Genomic DNA, 19,706 nt, shown 5'->3' with positions numbered 1-19,706 from the left:
CAGCCCTGGTATGCCATACCGTGAATTTAGTGTTCACTTAAAATAATCATTTTGAAAACATGCGTGGAAAATACAGAGGAACTGTGAACTGCTAAAATCATCATCTGGTTCAGGAAAGTTTCAGAGGAAAATCTTGGGGCTTTTTCCTAGAATGTTATGAAAATACTAAGTTATACTGATTGCTGCCAACATATTTTCTAACTGTTCTAGGAAAAGAAAAAACAACAGTTTCCAGCTCTTATTCTTGGTTGACACTGGACCTTGGAGATGCTTCTAGGTAATTGGACTGCATCTACTTTCCTTTTTTGGTTTCCAGCTCTTACTCTTGGTTGACACTGGACCTTGGAGATGCTTGCAGGTAATTTGACTGCATCTACTTTCCTTTTTTGGTTAATTGTGTTAAATGTGCCTCATAACTTCTATTCCCAGTGAGGCTGTCATTTAGAAGGGGTGGGTGGGGGCTGAGGGGAAGCTGTTTTAATTCTGGCTTTTGTTTCAGTCACTAAATGTAATGCCACATGATTGTTGACCCAACAATAATCCAGTTAAAAAACAGTCTTCAGAGTTACTACATCATCAGAATTAACCCTGATTACATCAAATTATGTTGAAACAGACCACAGCTGTTTGCCCTGTTGAAGCAACTGCTTGAGAGCTCCTCCGGAAGATACATCTGGGTGTCACTAAGATACATTTTGGGTTTAATTTTGTTTCTCAACACAAATGTAGGAGGGAAACAAACCCTGTTCTGCTGGGGTGCTTGGTGGGAGCTGAAAACCTTGTGATTCTCCCGCAGTCAAAAGTCATCTCAATTACCAAAGAGAAGGGAACCTGAGATCTTTTGTTTCAGTTTTCTATAGGAAGGATGTAAGAGGGAGGAAATTCAAATCTGTTGAGTATTGCTCTTGCCAGCAAAAAGAAGTGGAACTGACTAGTGAGAAGGTGGTGGGATTTTCTTTGGTGGCTGTATGCAGTGGTGTCAACCCAGGAGAGTAGACTGTTCAATTGTGAAGAATTTTGCAAGACGGTTCTTAAAATATAATATCGTTAAAATTAAGTTGTAATAAAAAAATGGGAAATAAGCATTGGAAAAGATGTGGACAGATTGGAACCCACATACATTGCTGATGGGAATGTAAAATGGTGTAGCCACTGTGGAAAAAATTCAGCAGTTCCTTAAAAAGTTAAACAGTGTCACCATATGACTCAGCATTTTCACTCCTAGATAGATACCTAGATTGAAAACATATGTCCACATAAAAACTTGTACAGGAATGATCGCAACAGCATTATTCATAATGGCCAAAAAGCGGAAACAACGATAATGTTCATCAGTTGATGAATGGATAAAATGCGGCGTATAAAGAACTGTTAAGTGCTTCAACATGGATGAACCTTGAAAACATTATACAAAGCCAAAGAAGTTAGACACACGAGGTCACATATTGTATGAATATGGTTATTTGAAATGTCTAGAATTGGCAAATCCGTAGAGATGAAAAGTAGGTTAGCGGTTGCCAGAGGATGGGATTAGAGGAATGGGGAGTTAATGCTAACGGATATGGTGTTTCTTTTGGGGTAATGAAAATGTTCTGGAATTAGATAGCTGTGATGGTTGTCAAAGTTGATGAATATATTAGAAACCATGAATTATAAACTTTAACATGGTGATTTTTGTGATATGTGAATATCTTAATTAAAAAATTAAGTTATATAAACTTACAATTAAATAAGTTATATTTAAAAGAAAGGTAGTAACTACCCCAAACCCATCACTTGGCTAATTACTTTACATTTTACTATCATGTTCTTGGTATTATTTATGTCTATTGTGTCTTTATGTTGGAAATACTAAATAATGGTGTATTACTGTGTATCTCTTAACTCTGTATTCGAGGACATTCACTTGATAGCTTAAAACTGGCCATGGCTGGCAGAGTATTTATGCCACAACAGTTGGTATATACTGTAAATCAAGGCACCCACCAACACCACCAGGGAGCCAATTTAAAAATATTTGCCAGCACATCACTGGCTGTATTGTCGGACAGTCATCTTGAGTAATTCTGGTAGAATTACATAGTTAGATGAGATGAAATCCTGAGGCCTCTAGGTCTCCAACAAAACAAAGACTAGCAAGCCTGCACAGTTACTATGCAATTCATCAGGTGCAGAAGGAAATGATATTTCTGGTCATCTGTTGAATAAAGTCACTTTGAATTCAGGGGACATGGTTTTCTCCAGTTTCACTAGTGTTGCATCTGGTACAAGGGGTTGAGTGCTAAGCCCCTGCAGGATTGTCACAGTGAAGCCAGATAACAGAGTAACCACAAAGAGATTTAATTCTGTAATCCCACAAAGGAGGATGTCTAAAGAGTGTACAACAGTGTCAGAGTTTGGAAACCAAGGGTTGACAAAGTTGGCTCTCTGGAATCTGGGGGTAGCAGTTAAAAGGTTAAAGGAGTCATTGTTTTTTGAAACTATCCAAGAGTTACAGCCATCTTTTTTTTTTTTTTTTTTTTTTTTTTTTTTTAAGAATTCGGGGAATCTTATTTTCTTACATGTTTCTGGAATTTTTCATTTTTTTAAAAAATGTATTTTTAAGTTCCAGGGTACATGTGCAGGATGTGCAGGTTTGTTATATACGTAAATGTGTGCTATGGTGGTGTGCTGCACCTATCAACCCATGATCGAGGTATGAAGCTCAGCAAGCATTAGCTATTTTTCCTAATGCTCTCCCTCCCTCTCCCAACCCCCCCCCAACCGCCCCACACAGGTCCCAGTGTGTGTTTCTGTCCCTGTGTCCTTGTGTTCTCATTGTTCAGCTCCCACTTACAAGTGAGAACATGCAGTGTTTGGTTTTCTGTTCCTGTGTTAGTTTGATGAGGATAATGCCTTCCAGCTCCATCCATGTCCCTGCAAAGGACATGATCTCGTTCCTTTTTATGGCAAGTTACAACCATTTTTAAAAGTGGAACTGCACAGGATTACCTCAACCTACTATGTTCTTCCAGCTAGGCCGTCCCTGTGGGTTTAAACACAATGTAAAGAAAGTGGATGTTAAGTGTTCTTACCACAAAAATGATAACTATATTAGGTAATACATTTGTTAGTTAGCTAGATTTAACTATCACACCGAGTATTTTATGTATTTGTATTTATATTTCAAAACATCATGTTGTACACAATAAATACATACGATGTTACCTGACAATTTTTATTAAAAAAAACTACTCCAGCTGCTTACAGGTACCTTCACAAATACTATTCTCTGGATCAGAGAGCTCTAGATATTCCAATGGTCTACAGCCCCCACCTGTCATCCTTTAAGGGTTGTTTCCTTCGTTCTCACAATGAACATTTAATGAGTATCTATTCTATGCTGGTACCATGCTGGGAAGCTCTGGGAATACAAAAATGAGGAAGGGCCAGATGTGGTAGCTCATGCCTGTAATCCCAGCACTTTGGGACACCAAGGCAGGAAGATCACTTGAGCCCAGGAGTTCGAGACCACCCTGGGCAACATAGCAAGACATTTTCTCTAAAATAATAATAATAAAAAATAAGTGAGAAAAACACATTCATTTCTTCAAGGAACTCACAGTTCCTTGACAAGGAAATACTTGCAGTACAGTGTGATAATCCAGTTTATATAGGTGCAGTGTGGATATCAAGAAAAGAGTGAACAACTTTGCTGGGGAATGGGGACAGTCAGTTTTAGGGAAAGAGGTCTTGATGTATGTTCAAGATCGAATTCAAGGTAGGAGTTCTCTCTGCAGAGCAAATAAAAGGAGCCAGCACGCAGAGTGTGGTTTGGAAGACTACAGCACTTTCTCAAGGATCTTGACAGTCTTTGTTCTTAGTAGATTATGACGACTGATTTACCAGTGTCAGCAGCAAAGTCCTGGGAGCCGAACTGCCACAGACCCATTACCACTGATTCTGGTTATTTTCAAAGGAGAAATTGGGAAAATGGGATTGCTTAAACTTTTCTCTAAGAAAGTTTTTTTTTTTTCTTTTCTTTTCTTTTTTTTTTTTTTTTTTTGAGATGGAGTCTCACTCTTGTCACCCAGGCTGGGGTGCAATGGTGCAATCTCAGCTCATTGCAACCTCCATCTCCCAGGTTCCAGCAATTCTGCCTCAGCCTTCCAAGCAGCTGGGATTACAGGTGTGTGCCACCACACCCCGCTAATTTTTGTATTTTTAATAGAGCTGGGGTTTCACTATGTTGGCCAGGGTGGTCTCAAACTCCTGACCTCAAGTGATTCACTGGCCTCAGTGTCCCAAAGTGTTGGGATTGCAGGCGTGAGCCACTACGCCTGGCCAAAAGTTTATTTTCAAAATGTCTCCCACTGGGTAGAGTGTCAAGTAACTCTCAGACTATTAGCCACAGACAGGGAGGAAACCCAATTAGGTCTTTAACCCCACCCCAATCCCACTTCTAGATCTCATCCTCAACCAGATGCCCAGAGTTGACTTGAGTAAGTTAGAGTAATTTGACACAGGGAACCATGTGGGCCTCAAGTAACTAGGGGTTAAAGAAGCACACACCTTAATATGCCTGAGAGATGAGTGTCCTGAAAGACACCAGCTGAGGTGGCTCAGCTGGTCACACTGACCTTGGTAAGCAGCACTCAGTTCTGAAATTAACCTGTCAACTAAATTGAAGGGGAGAAAAAGCAGAAGGGCTAGCACACAAACATCCATCCCCACCCCCAGTCCAATCACTGACGTCAGGCCTGGCGTGGGTGGTATTAATCACACCAGCTTGGTGTGCAGTTGAGGACAGCTCTCCTTCCAGCCCTTCAACCCGTTTCTGGGAGCATTCCACCAGCCACGCACCTGCCACTGGCCACAAACCCTCAACTCCCAGACACGCACAGATGCAGTGATGGACGTTGCTGACAACACTCAAAGCCACAGTGCACCCTTTAGAACCCCAGGCTTTGTGGGGAGTGAGAGTAGCTAGGAGCGGGGACCAAAGTGGTACCCATGCTCTCCCAGTGTGCATTTCTCTAATCTCTGCAGTGCTCCCTCCTCATAAGATAGTCATTTCCTGAGAATTTAATGAGAATATAAGATTAATGACCCAAAGCACTCTTGGAGCCGGCCATTAATTCCCCCAGGAAATACCAGTGGTCTTTAAACAAAATTGCCTAAATTATGGGCTAGTGATGCATGTCCGCTCAGGGCTTGGGGGTGGGGGGATTGTCACCCCAACTGGTTCCGATAGATGGCGCCTATCTTCATGTAAATCATTCAAATGATTTGTTTTCCATTTTTTTCCCAGCAAAAACCAGGGAGCATTTAAGCAGACACACACAGCAGGGAGTGGAGAGGACTTAGTAAAGGCCCAGACAGGAACCTTCTGTCCAAGGGCTGTTTCCAGGCCTGGCACGCCTCTCAGGCTCAAAAGACTGAGCCACTCCAGGGTGCAGCCAGGGACTTCAGCAGCAGTCTTGCTTCCTATGCAGTCCAAGATAGGCACTGGCAGCAAGAGGAACGCAGGATGGGAGTCCAGCTGAAGAGCACAGAGAAAAAGCCCCTTTCGGCCGGGCGCGGTGGCTCACGCCTGTAATCCCAGAACTTTCGGAGGCCGAGGCAGGTGGATCACGAAGTCAGGAGATCGAGACCATCCTGGCTAACATGGTGAAACCCCATCTCTACTAAAAAAAAAAAAAAAATACAAAACATTAGCTGGGCGTGGTGGCGGGCGCCTATAGTCCTAGGGAGGCTGAGGCAGGAGAATGGCTTGAACCCGAGAAGCAGAGCTGGCAGTGAGCCAGGATCACGCCACTGCACTCTAGCCTGCCTTTAACCTTTGGGGAAAGATGTTCAGAGAACCCTTCCCAAAGCTGATACGTGGTGACTATTGTATTCACATTTCAAGGTCCCTCCTGCCATTGGCCAAACAAGAAACATCAAACTTTTCCATTTCTACATGAAATTGTAAATAACACCATCTTTTCCTAAACAAACAAAATAAGACCTTAAAGAATTTCTGGCAGAATATTACCTAACCCCCAACTAACTCTTGCTAAACAGCCTTCCAGTCTGTGTATTGAATCATATAACTATCAAAGGATATGTAAAAGACTACTCTTCTGGGGGAAGATAGGGCATACGTCTGCCTGACTTGCATCACAAACCTCAGCTGCAGCCAAACCATGCAGATTTCTTCGACTCTGCAATCCCTGGGACTTGGCACCATGACTCAGATGTGAATGAAGTCAGGATGGGTTTATTTTGGTGGGGAGTCACCGCCTCCTGATTGATTTGGCAGACGTTAAGTATTGTATGTCTTACAGGGATTTAAGGTACTTAAAGCCAGAAGTTAAAATGGCCATCATTCTGGTGGTGGCCCTTCATATGTGACTTAAGGATCCCCAAATTTGAAGGTTAAGGGAGCTGTGGTCCCAGCCTAACAGTTCTGGCTTTACTTCCCATCCAGCAGCACAGTGGATATTGAAGAAAGTCAGTGAAATGTTAGATCCAGGAGACTGACTGCTAAAACTCCTAGGGTATCTAGAAGAGCTAAGTACGTGATAGCGGATTCGCTTTTCCAAACTGAGGAGGGTGAACTTCCCCCAACCCAATCAAGATCTGTTGGACCAAATGATGTCCAACTGCTTGAAACATCTCAGCTGCACAGAGACAGAAATGAACAAAACAGCTTTAGTCTAAGGTTGTGTGGGGCAGTGCAAGATGCTGCTTCTCCAATTCATCTGTCCACACAGCACGGTTCCCCATTGAATAAACAGGATACTATCCACTTATCAGAGAAGTTAGGGAGGACCTGCCTTTTAATGCTGCTTGGAGAGACACTGTCAATGAGCGGGGACGTTGGGGAATTTGGACCCCAATTTCTTGTTCTTCTACACTTGACCTTGCCTTCCAATTCACTATGAAATATATTTACTAGGTTTGCTTCTTCCATTCTACAAATCATGCGAGTTTTCTATACTAAACTGTTTTCCTAGAGGCAATGTAGGAGGGACTCAGCTGGACTTTGTTTCCAGGCAATGAGAGGCTCCCAGGTTGATCCCATTAAGGCAATGCCCTCATTTTGAATAGAGGATGACTGGGACCCCTCCTCCCCCACACACCTGAATTGGAAACTTGGCTAGGCTTTGTACAAGCCCTTGCCCTTAGGCAGTCCATAAAATGGGAACAATACTGAAGACAATCCTGTAAGCCAAGAGTGCAAAGGCTCCGGCGCGTAGTAGGTCCGTCTCCTCCTCCCGCCGAGGGGCGCCAGAGTTAAGGAACTTCTTACTGGGAAGGGGTCCCTCCTTTCAGCAGGAACCTGACCCGCAGAATGGATCGGAAACGCGAGCAACCCTCGGATCCCTTCCCCGTCGACGCTCGGTGAAAAATCGATCGACGACGGAGGGCGCGCAGTCCCTTCTCCGCACGCCCGCCAGCGCCAGGGGCGCGGCCGCCTCCCCGGCCTCCGCGCCCGCGGCTTGAGGCCTCAGGAGAAAGCGAGATTCCGGGGCTCGCCGGCGGCGGTGGCTTTCTGTGTCCTGGCGGATCCCCAGCCCCGCGTCCGCGTGCGCGGCGGCCTCGGGGGCGCGGCGGGAGCGGGCGTGGCGAGCGCGCCGGCCTTCCCGCTGCAACTGCCCCCGCGGCGGCCCGGCGGAGAGTGCGGATTGCGCGCGCTCGGGGCGGGGGAGCGGGCGCGCGCGAGGCCGCCGGGCGCGCGCCGCGCCGCCTAGTCCCCGCCGGGCCGCCCGCCCCGCCCCTGGCCTCCCGCGAGCTGCGCACCGCCGGCCGCTGCCCCAGCTGCCCGAGCCCGCGCCCTAGTCCGCGCGACCCAGCGGCGGGCTCCAGGCCGGCAGCATGAGCGGCGGCGGCGGCGACGTGGTGTGCACCGGCTGGCTGAGGAAATCGCCTCCCGAGAAGAAGTTGAGGCGCTATGTGAGTGCGGGCGCGGCCGCCGAGGGGCGGGCGGGCGGGCGGGGGGCGCTCCGGGGCCTGCGGAGGGGCGGGGGGCTCCCGGAGGGGCGGCAGGCTGGGGAGCTCGGGCCCGGAGCCGCGGGGGCCGGGGGCGAGGAGCGGCCAGGGTCGTGTGGGGTACCTGCACACCTGTCACAGGTGCGCCGCCGAGGGGCGGGGCGGGGCGGGCGGCAGGTTGAGGCTGCGGCTCTTGCTCCGCCAGGCGGGCGCGGCGTCGGCGCCTCCCCAGGCGGTCTGCCCGTAAACTAAATATAGTGTCGAAGTTTGTATTGATGGCTTCTGGAGACCGAGAGAGTTGACTCTCGGGGCTGGGGCTCCGCGGCGGCCCCTAGCAGCTTCAGCTCACAGGTCCGGGAGAGGGCGGGAAAGGGGGGCGTAGGCTGTGGGCCCGCGCGGACGGCCCCACAAAGGGCGAGCGCCTCACGCCCTCTCCTTCCCTTTCTCCGCCCGCCCCTCCCGGCCGCCGGCCTCACTCCGTCCGCGGCTGCATCACCGGCAGCGTCAGCGGCATGTGCAGCCCTTGTATTAAGTGACTCATTTGTTTGTCCCCCTTCTCTCCCTTTATTCCGTTCGTCTCTCACAGGCGCCTCCCCCGACCCCGGTGTGACACTGCAGTTTGGTCCCCGTGGCTGGCCCGGGTTTGGGACCTGGCAGCTCCCGGTTGTCTGGGGTCGGGAGAGATCGAGGCTCTCGGCGCCCAGGTGTTGCCAACCCACAGTGTTTACTGACATCGCTGGAACAGCCTCTTCCCTCTAGGTGGGGAACTGGCAGTTTGGGGGAGGTGGAACGGCGTGGCGCTGAGCCGTGGAGTTCTGGCTTTTTTTTTTTTTTTTTAACCCCTCTCCCCAGAGGATGCCTTGCCTGGTGAGGTCAAAGTACAAGATGGTGCCAGTTACTGAGATTTTGCCGAAATGGTCCTGGGGTAGTCGCGGGAGTTTGGAAGTGGGGGTAAGGTGGCTGGAAGGTTTCAAGGTCTCTCATCTGCTCCCTCTCCTTTTCCCATGAAATGCCCTTGTTTAACGGGCTGTGGTGCCGGACTCCGGGATCACTCCCACAGCCTGGAAGGGAGCCGTTGCCTCCAGCTGCAGTGCATCAAGGGAGCTCGGAATAGACCCTGCCCTCTGTCAGCTGCACCAGTGGCTGTCCATGGGGGGAGAAGCAGAAGCCTACCAGAATTTCCTGTCTTGGCTCCCCAGATCAGAATCAAGGGACTTCTGGCCTCTGGACTGAGGAAGTGACATTCTGTTTTTCAAAGGAAGTGTTGTTGTTGCGGAGTGCAAGTGTGTGTGTCAATGAAATCAGGCTCTTACGTAGATGTTTGCTAGGAAAAAAAAAAATTCTGATTTAGCACATGACTTTTGAAAGTGGACGTGGATTTATAGGAGGGATGAAGCAGTGAATTGTTCATCTCAGTTTGAAAGCTCATTTTTAGGAGTGTCTATGTAGCCAAAGTATAATTATTAAGAAATACACTTTTTTCCTCTTCAGGCTTGTATCAGTTCGTTAGGAAGGTTGAATACTTTAATTAGGATTAAGGAGCAGTGATTTACTATTAACAATTTAATAAATATTTTTAAAACTTTGTCCCAAAGAGCTTCCAAAAATTATCTTTACAAATAGATTTCCATACAAGCTAGTGGAATAGAGTGTCCACAGTAAAAAAAAAAAAAAAAAAAAAATGACCCTTAGTTTTCAAATTTGAACACTACACTAAACCTTGAAACTTGTTTTTGAAACAATTTGCAAACAGTATGACATTGTATCTCCATTTGACTTACCGCTCCTTGAACGCTCACCCAGACTCTCTTTATGACCCATTTCTTGGGTGTTTTTGTTCCCAAACAACTTTAGTTCAAAAAAACCAGGTTTGGAGGCATTTGGGTCAAGCACCTTTTTCGCTCATTTGAACGAATCTAGAATCGTGTGATGGCCTTAGCCTCTCTTTCCCATCTTCCATGCACCTTCAGCCCATCAGGTGTCAGACCTTAACAGCTTTCAGTAACAGCTTTTCTTAGGCCAGGATGTGATGTGTTCACTTACATGACTGGAAGCCTCTGCCCTTTCGAAAGTTCAGTTTCCCCCCAGTTGAAACTGCTGATCTGTGTAACCTTAAGCTTCTGGGGAACAGTATTCTTTTACGTCTACTGTTTTTGGGGGCATTAAGAATTTTTGCATCCTGTTGTAAGTTAAAACTCTGCTAGTTTGCTTATTTCAGTAGAGGCCCGAGTTCATCAGAACCAAACTTGGAAACCCAGCCTAATGGCTGTATATTTACCCCAAAGTAGCTGCTGCTTCTGGTATACATCATAGTCATGTTATATTGTACTGAGAAATCCTCTTTATAAGAATGCCTCAAGCATATGAGATAAGGGGAAAAAGTAGTTGATGAACTAGGTTATAACTATTTAAAACGATTTTTTTAAAAACTGATTTAATTCGAAGGCTGGGCGCAGTGGTTTATGCCTGTAATCCCAGCACTTTGGGAGGCTGAGGCCGGCAGATCACTGGAGGTCAGAAATTCGAGACCAGCCTGGCCAAAACCCCGTCTTTACCATAAATACAAAAATTAGCTGGGCGTTGTGGAGGGCACCTGTAGTCCCAGTTACTCAGGAGGCTGAGACATGAGAATTGCGTGAGCCTGGGAGGCTTCATCAGGTGCTTGGAATAAAAATTCAGTAAATAAAAAGAAAGAACATTAATTCAGCCTTTTAGTTGCAGCGAGCCGAGATTGCACCACTGCACTCCAGCCTGGGTGAGAGAATGAGACTCCATTTCAAAGAAAAACAAAAAACTTATTTAATTCAGAAAGACAAGGAGGTGCAGAGGGGGGAAACATCTTAGAAGAAGCAAAGGCAAATGTTTGAGCAATTAGTTTTCAGGGATTTTTTCATCAGCCTTTTCTAGTTAATTATAAGTATAAAAGATCTATCTGCTATTTGCTGAGTGCCCTGGAGAAATTACAAAAAATGACTTTGGAAAATGCTGACTATTGCCCCTGGGGCATCCTGATACGGTTGCAGTGGGAGGTTGGCAGGAGTAACAACCCTCCCATCGTGCCTCAGTGTATTTGTGTGTGTATGCGTGTGCATGCAAATGCATATACACGTACATGTATATAAATCTTAAACAGAATTTTCTTGAGGAAAAACATTTTATTAATATGACCTACACTGCATTGTAGTTTTCAATTTCACTGGGTTAAAAGATTTAGGGAATAAAATTGGCAGACTGCCCCCTAGTGGCTAACTTGAAAGTTGTGCACAAATTTTAATGAACAACTGCATTAAGGTAACAGTAATTGTTTATTTCCATTGTATTTATTAAATATACTTATTAAATCTATGTCCTAGGTACTTCATCAGGTGCTTGGAATAAAAATTCAGTAAATAAAAAGAAAGAACATTAATCCAGCCTTTCAGTCTTAGCAATGGCTTTGCCTTCTCCTTCACAAAGAAAATTGAAATGATGAGGGAGTAGTTATCTGTACGTACCATGAATGGCCACACTTTCAAATTTACCTATATCTGCCTAGTTCCTTTCTTTCTTGTTTCTTTCTTTTTTTTTTTTTTGACAGAGGTTCGCTCTTGTTGCCTAGGCTGGAGTGCAACGGCACAGTCTGGGCTCACTGCAACCTCTGCCTCCTGGGTTTAAGCGGTTCTCCTGCCTCAGCCTCCCAAGTAGCTGGGATTATAGGCATGCGCCACCACGCCTGGCTAATTTTGTATTTTTAGTAGAGATGAGGCTTGACCACGTTGGTCAGGCTAGTCTTGAACTCCTGACCTCCGGTGATCCGCCCACCTCAGCCTCCTGAAGTGCTGGGATTACAGACATGAGCCACCACGCCCAGCCTGCGTAGTTCCTTTGTGGTTTCCTTAGAGTGGATGAAGTGCGTCTTCTATCTGAGCTAATCTTGCTACTTATACTTTGAATCATATCTTCTCCTCCCTACTCAAATAATTCTTATCCTGTAACACATCTTCAATTTCTTTCCCTCTCTGTACTCTCTCCTTTTCTTCAGGGTAAACTTGGTGGTGGTTTATGCAGTCTTCCTTTCTCCCACCTTCTTCTCAGTCTGCTGCAGTGGAAACCTACTTTGTTATTTACCAGAGCTATTCTCACAAAGGCAGCAGCGATACCCAGGTCACTAAATTCAGAGGATGATTTTTTTACTCCTCATTTTAATTAATCTCTTCACTGCTTGGTCATAGTTGACCACTCTTTTTTAAAACACCTTCCTCTTGTCTTGGCTGACACTATAAATGCCTGTTTTTTCTCCTTTTCTGGCTACTCTGTATCTCCTTTGCTAGACTGACCCCTTTATCCAGTCCTTAAAGGTTGAAGCTCCTGGCCAGGTGTGCTGAGAGGCTGAGGCGGGCAGATCACGAGGTCAGGAGATCGAGACCATCCTGGCTAACACGGTGAAACCCCGTCTCTACTAAAAAAATAAAAATAAAAAAAACTAGCCGGTCATGGTAGCAGGTACCTGTAGTCCCAGCTACTTGGGAGGCCGAGGCAGGAGAATGGCATGAACCTGGGAGGCGGAGCTTGCGGTGAACAGAGATTGCGCCACTGCACTCCAGCCTGGGTGACAGAGCTAGACTCCGTCTCAAAAACAAAAAAACAAAACAAAACAAAAAAACGGTTGAAGCTCCTTTATAGTTATAATGGCTTTGTGATTTCTGCCCTTTGGCAAACTTGTCCATTCTACTGGCTTCAGTTATCATTTGCATGGTGGTCATCAAGTTAAATTTCCATCTCAGAGTTGTGTTCTGAACTTCAGACTTACATATCCAAGTGTTAACTGGGCATCTCTATTTGAATGTTTCCCAGTCAACACAAACCACTTCCAAAACTAAACTCTTCTTTGTTCATCTCTTGACTCCACATCTGCTCAGTAAACAGTGCCACTAAGCACCCACTTGTTCAAATGAGAAACTTGGGAATCATCTTTGACTCCCTGTCACCCACGATCCCACATCTAATCTGTCACCAAAACCTGTTAGTGGTATCATCTAAATATCTTTTGTTTATACGCTTCTTCATCCCCACTGCCATGACTTTTAGGATTAATTATTTTAGTAGCCATCTGTTGAGCACTTACTTTGTACCAGGCACTATACTTAGACCATTGATCTTTTAATGTAGTAATTTAGTGTATAATAATGGAAGCGACTTGCCCAAAGTCATCTAGCTTTGTCCTAAAGCCTGGGCTTTTAAAAAAAATTAAACATGAGGCCAGGTGCGGTGGCTCAAGCCTGTAATCCCAGCACTTTGGGAGGCCGAGACGGGTGGATCACGAGGTCAGGAGATCGAGACCATCCTGGCTAACACCGTGAAACCCCGTCTCTACTAAAAAATACAAAAAAAACTAGCCGGGCGAGGTGGCGCGCGCCTGTAGTCCCAGCTACTCGGGAGGCTGAGGCAGGAGAATGGCGGGAACCCGGGAGGCGGAGCTTGCAGTGAGCTGAGATCCGGCCACTGCACTCCAGCCTGGGCGACAGAGCGAGACTCCGTCTCAAAAAAAAAAAAAAAAAAAAAAAAATTAAACATTTCATTTTGAGGTAATTCTATATGCACATCTAGTTGTAAGAAATAGTAAAGATTTATGCAACCATTATCCAGTTTTCCTTAATGGCAACATCTTTCAAAACTATACTCCAATATCACAATCAGTATATTGACAATGATACAGTCAAGATACAGTACACTTCCATTACGATAGTAGTTTGTATGTTGCCCTTCTATAATCATATTCACTACCATCCCACCTCTACCACATCCTTAATCTATGACAACCACTAATCTGTTCTCCGATGTTTCATGTGTGTTATTTAAATGGATTCATGCAGTACTTAAGATTTTGAACTTTTTTTTATTCAGCATAATTCTCTGGAGATTCATCCTCATTTCATGTATCAACAGTTACTGTTTTTTATTGCTAGGTAGTGTTTCATGGTATGGATGTACCACAGTCTGTTTATTTAACCATTCACCCATTAGTTCTCATTTACATTTCCCTTGTGGTTAATGATGCTGAACATCTTTTCATATGATTATTTGCCATCTGTATATCCTCTTTGGTCAAATGTCTTCAAGTATTTTCAGTATTTTCTATATAGGTTTTTTTTTTTTGTTTTTTTTTTTTTGAGACAGAGTTTTGCTCTTGTTGCCCAGGCTGGAGTGCAATGGCATGATCTTGGCTCCCCGGGTTCAAGTGATTCTCTTTTTTGTTGTTATTTCTTTTTTGAGTTGGATTCTCGCTCTATCGCCAGGCTGGAGTGCAGTGGCACAATGTTGGCTCACTGCAACCTCCGCTTCCCAGGTTCAAGTGATTCTCCTGCCTCAGCCTCCTGAGTAGCTGGGATTACAGGCGTGCGCCACCACGACCAGCTCATTTTTGTATTTTTAGTAGAGACAGGGTTTCAGGATGTTGACCAGGATGGTCTCAATCTCTTGACCTCGTGATCCGCCCGCCTTGGCCTCCCAAAGTGCTGGCGTAACAGGCGTGAGCCACTGTGCCTGACTTTCCTGGTTTTCTTTTTTCCTACACATTTTATAGGTTTCGTTTTTCCTTTAAGTCCATGATCCACTGTGAGTTAATTTTCATGTAAGATGTGAGACTTAGATTGAGGTTCTTTTATTGTTGTCATTGTTGTTGACAAAGCCATTCTTCTTCCCTTTTTCGTCTTTTCAGTTGTACATATTTGTGTGGGTCTGTTTCTGGTCTCTCTTTTGGTCCATTTTTCCATGTGTCTATCCCTCTGCAAGTACCACATAATCTTGCCAACTATAGCTATATTGTAAGTCTTGAAATCTGGTAGCCTGATTCCTCTACTTTATTCTTATTTTTCAAAGTGTTTTAGCTATTCTATTTTCTTTTCCTTTCAATACAAATTTTAGAATAATCTTGTTTATGCAAAAAAAAAGTCTTGCTGAGGTTTTGATAGGAAGTGCATTAAGCCTGTGTACCAATTTAGAAAGAAATTACAGCTTTACTATATTAAATCTTCTAGTCCATGAATTTATTTTACATTTATTTATATTGTCTTCCTTGATTTCTTTTTTTCTTTTCTTCTCCCCGCCCTCCCCCAACCCCCCACTCCCCACCCTGACAGAGTCTTGCTGTGTCACCTGGGCTGGCGACAGTAGCACAGTCATGGCTCACTGCAGCCTCAAATTCCTGGGCTCAGGGGATCCTACTGTCTCAGCCTCCCAAGTAATTGGGACGACAGCTGCCTACCACCGTACCTGGCTAATTTTTTTTATTAATTGTAGAGACAGGGTCTTCCTATGTTGCCCAGGCTGGTCTCAAACTCCTGAGCTTAAGCAGTCCTCCCGCCTTGGCTTCCCAAAGTGCTGGGATTATAGGTGTGAACCACCATGTCTAGCCTTCTGGAAGAGATGGTGTAGAACTGGTATAATTCTTTAAACCTTTGGTAGAATTCTCCAGATTAAACCATCTGGATCTGGAAATGTCTTTGTTAGGAATTTTTTACATTTTTAATGTAATTTCCTTAATAGATACAGGGTTATTCAAATTATCTACTTCATATTGAGTGAATTATAGAAGTTTATGTTTTTCAAGAAATTGGTCCGTTTTGTCTAATTTGTCATATACATGTGAGTGGAGTTATAGTATCCTGTATTATGCTTTCAGTGTCTGCAGGGTCTGTAGTGGGTCTACTGCTTTATTTATTTTTTTAACTCTTATTCCTGCATACCAACATTGCTTCATTATTATTTTTTGTTTGTTTTTTGAGTCAGGATGTCACTCTGTCACCCGGGCTGGAGTGCAATGGCACGATCTCAGCTCACTGCAACCTCCACCTCCCAGGTTCAAGCAATTATCCTGCCTCAGCCTCCCGAGCAGCCGGGATTGCAGGCATGTGCCACAATGCCCAGCTGATTTTTATATTTTTAGTAGAGACAGGGTTTCACCATATTGGCCAGGCTGGTCTCAAACCCCTGACCTTAAGTGATCTGCCCACTTTGGCCTCCCAAAGTGCTGCAATTACAGGCATGAGCCACTGTACCCGGCCTCTGATGTTTTTTATATAGGAGTTTAAATTATTCATTTGAGACTTTTCCTCTTAATGTATTCATTTAGTGCTATAAATTTCCCCCTCAGCACTGCTTTAGCTGTGTCCCACTAATATTGTTAAGTTGCATTTTCAATTTTTATTTGCTCAGTGTTTTTTTGTTTTTTTTTTTTAACTTGAGACTTTCCTCTTTGACCGTGAATTATTTACAAGTACATTGTTTGGTTTCCAAATGTTTGGAGATTTTCCCATTATTTTTCTGTTTCTGACTTTTAGTTGGAGTTCATTGTGGGAGTAGAGTAAGTTCTGTTTGATTTCAATTATTTTTAACTTGTTAAGGTTTGTTTATGGCTGAAAATGTGGTCTATCTTGCTTTAGGTTCCATGGGTACTTTGAAAAGAATGTTTATTCTGCGATTATTGGGTAAAGTATTTTATAAATGTCAATTAGATATTTGATAGTGATACATTTAATTCTATATCCTTGCTGATTTTTCTATCCAGTTCTTCTGTCGATTGTTGAGAGATAGGGGTTGAAGTTTCCAACTATAATTGTGAATATTTCCATTTCCCATTTCAGTTCTGTCAGTTTTTATTTCACATATTTTATTTTTTTATTTTTTATTTTTTGGAGATGGAGTTCTGCTGTTGTTGCCCACGCTGGAGTGCAATAGCACGATCTTGGCTCTCCGCAGCCTCTGCCTCCTGGGTGCAAGCAATTCTCCTGCTTCAGCCTCCCAAGTAGTTGGGATTACAGGCATGTGCCACCACACCCGGCTAATTTTGTATTTTTAATAGAGACAGAGTTTCTACATGTTAGTCAGGCTGGTCTCGAACTCCCAACCTCAGGTGATCCGCCTGCCTCAGCCTCCCAAAGTGCTGGGATTACAGGCTTGAGCCACTGTACCCAGCAGTGTTTCACATATTTTAGAGTCTCTGGTAATTTTTTTCGCTCTGTCTACTTGTTGTCTATTATTATAGCCTATATCTGATAATACAATTATTCCTGCTTTCCTTTTATTGATATTCACATGATACATCTTTTTCCATCCATTTACTTTCAACCTACCCATATCATTGTATTTGAAGTGATTTCTTATAGGTGGCATATTGTTGGGGTGTATTAATCCGTTCCTGCACTGCTGTAAAGAACTACCTGAGAGTGGGTAATTTATCAAGAAAAGAGGTTTAATTGGCTCACAGTTCCACAAGCTGTGTAGGAAGCATGGCTGGGGAGGCCTCAGGAAACTTACAATCATGGTGGGAGGTGAAGGAGAAGTAAGCACATCTTACATGGCTGGAGCAGGAGGAAGAGAGTGAGGGGAGAGGTGCTACACACTTTTAAATAACCAGATATCACAATAATTCACTATCACAAGAACAGCACCAAAGGGGAAATCCACCTCCATAATCCAATCATTTCCCATCAGGCCTCACCTCCAATATTTGGGGATTACAGTTTGACATCAGATTTGGGCAGGGACGCATACCCAAACCATATCATGGTGCATGTTTTTAATCCACTCTGCCGATTTATGTCTTAATTGGCATATTTAAATTTACATTTAATGTAATTTCTAATATGTTAGAGTTTAGTTCTGCCATTTTATTTTTTGTGTTCTGTTTTTGTTTGTATTCTTCTTGCCTTCCTGTGAGTTTCTTGAATATTTTTTAGAATTCTATTTTAATTTATATAGTGTTTTTGAGTGTCTCTCTCTATACAGCTTTTTTAGTGGTTGCTCTAGGTATTATACTGTACATACAACAATCAGTTGGTGTCTTCTTATAATCTAAATGAAGTCTGTATCATCATTTTACAAGTTTAAGTGTAGAAACCTTACCTCCCTTTATGTGCTTTTGCCGTCTTCCATGTATGATTGTCTTAAATATTTTTTCTGTATCAGACAGTGCTATAATTTTTGCTTCAATCATTAAACCTAATTTGGAAAATTCAAAAGGAGAAGGAAAGACTATTTTATTACATTTTTGTTTACTGTGTACTTTCTTTGCTGATGTTTTCAGGTTCCTCTTTTTTTCATTTCCTTTCTGTTTAGAGAACTTCCTTTAGCCATTCTTTAGGGTAGACCTGCCAGTGATAAATTATCTTTGTTTCCTTCATCTGAAAAGGTCTCATTTTCACCTTCATTCTGATGTTTTCACTGGATATTGAATTATTGAGTTGACACTTCTTTTCTTTGAGCACCTGTAAAATATTGCATTCTTTCCTTCTGGCCTGCATAGTTTCTAATGAAAAATCCATGGTCATTCCAATTGCTTTCTGTCAGGAGGTAAAATGCCATTTCTTTCTGTCTTTTCTGTCTTTCTGTCTTCCTGTCTTCTTGTCTTTCTTTCTTTCTGTCTTTCTTTCTTTCTATCTTGCTTTCTTTCTGTCTTTCTTGACAGAGTTTCGCTCTTGTTGCCCAGGCTGGAGTGCAATGGCACGATCTGGGCTCACTGCAATGTCTGCCTCCCAGGTTCAAGCAATTCTCCTGCCTCAGCCTCCCTGGTGGCTGGGATTATAGGTGCTCGCCACCACACCCAGCTAACTTACTGTATTTTTAGTACAGACAGGGTTTCACTATGTTGGCCAGGCTGGTCTTGAACTCCTGACTTCAGGTGATGCACCCACCTCAGCCTCCCAAAGTACTAGGATTACAGGAGTGAGCCACCACGACCTGCTCCCGTCTTTTTCTCTGGATGTGTTCAATGATTTTTTTTCTCTTTAAGAACTTTGCGATGTGTCTTGGTGTGGAAATTTTTGAGTTTATCCTGTTTGGAACTCACTAAACCTACTGAATCTGAAGGTTTATCTTCTTATTACATTTGAGAAGTTTTCACCCATTGTTTCAAGTGCTTGTTCAGTCCTACCCTCTTTCTTCTCTTTTTCCAAGAATCCAGTGACACAATTGTTAGATCTTTTGTTGTGGTTCCATAGCTTCTGTAGACTCTGGTCATTTTTTTTCAGTCTTTCTTCTCTGTGTTGTTCATATTGGGTTATTTCTACTGTCCTGTTTTCCCATTCACTGATTCTTTTTCTCTGTTCTCACTATTCTGCTGTTGAGCTCACTGATGAACTTTTTATTTTGGTTATATTTTTCAGTTCTAAAATTCCATTTGGTTTTTCTTTACATCTTCTATTTCTTTACTGAGACTTTCTGTTTCTTTTTGGAGGCTTTCCAATTTTCCATTTGTTCCAAGCATGTTTGTACCTGCATTTTTATGACGACTCCTTTAAAATACATGAAAGATAATTCTAACAGCTTTGTTACCTCAGTGTTGGCATCTGTTGATTGTCTTTTTCATTCCATTTGAGATCTTCCTCATTCTTTGTATAATGAGTGGTTTTCTGTTAAAACCTGGACATTTTTGGCCAGGTGTGGTGGCTCACACCTGTAATCCTAGCACTTTGGGAGGCGAAGGCGGGCGAATCATCTGAGGTCAGGAGTTCGAGACCAGCCTGGCCAACATGGCAAAACCCCATGTCTACTGAAAATACAAAAATTAGCCGGGCATGGTGGCAGGTGCCTATAATCCCAGCTACTCGGGAGGCTGAGGCAGGAGAATTGCTTCAACCCAGGAGGCGGAGGTTGCTGTGAGCCAGGATCACGCCATTGCACTCCAGCCTGGGCAACAGAGCAAGATTCTGTCTCAAAAAACAAAAAAGTTAAACTTGGACATTTTTGTATTATGTTGTGGTACTCTGGATCTA

At 43.8% G+C, this 19,706-nt stretch overlaps 3 protein-coding genes across 3 annotated transcripts in view; all 3 read left to right on the top strand.

Annotated features, from left to right (window-relative positions):
* Positions 1-19,706, top strand: part of KCTD21 (potassium channel tetramerization domain containing 21) — a 540,409-nt gene that overhangs the window by 279,739 nt on the left and 240,964 nt on the right. The window lies entirely within an intron of this gene.
* The window catches only part of GAB2 (GRB2 associated binding protein 2), a 210,826-nt gene continuing 198,866 nt past the window's right edge, over positions 7,747-19,706 (top strand). The window contains exon 1 of the mRNA XM_050757470.1: positions 7,747-7,920. Within this exon, the coding sequence (XP_050613427.1) occupies positions 7,843-7,920 (78 nt within the window). The 5' untranslated portion in view covers positions 7,747-7,842. The remainder of the gene's footprint in view (positions 7,921-19,706) is intronic.
* The window catches only part of CLNS1A (chloride nucleotide-sensitive channel 1A), an 820,929-nt gene continuing 809,270 nt past the window's right edge, over positions 8,048-19,706 (top strand). Inside the window, exon 1 of the mRNA XM_050757498.1 lies at positions 8,048-8,051. The gene's annotated coding sequence lies outside the window, so the exon portion shown is untranslated. The remainder of the gene's footprint in view (positions 8,052-19,706) is intronic.

This window comes from Macaca thibetana, chromosome 14 (assembly GCF_024542745.1).
Source record: "Macaca thibetana thibetana isolate TM-01 chromosome 14, ASM2454274v1, whole genome shotgun sequence".
Classification (NCBI taxonomy): domain Eukaryota; kingdom Metazoa; phylum Chordata; class Mammalia; order Primates; family Cercopithecidae; genus Macaca; species Macaca thibetana.
The sequence above is the reverse complement of the archived record's forward strand: the minus strand, read 5'-3'. Positions and strand labels throughout refer to the sequence as shown.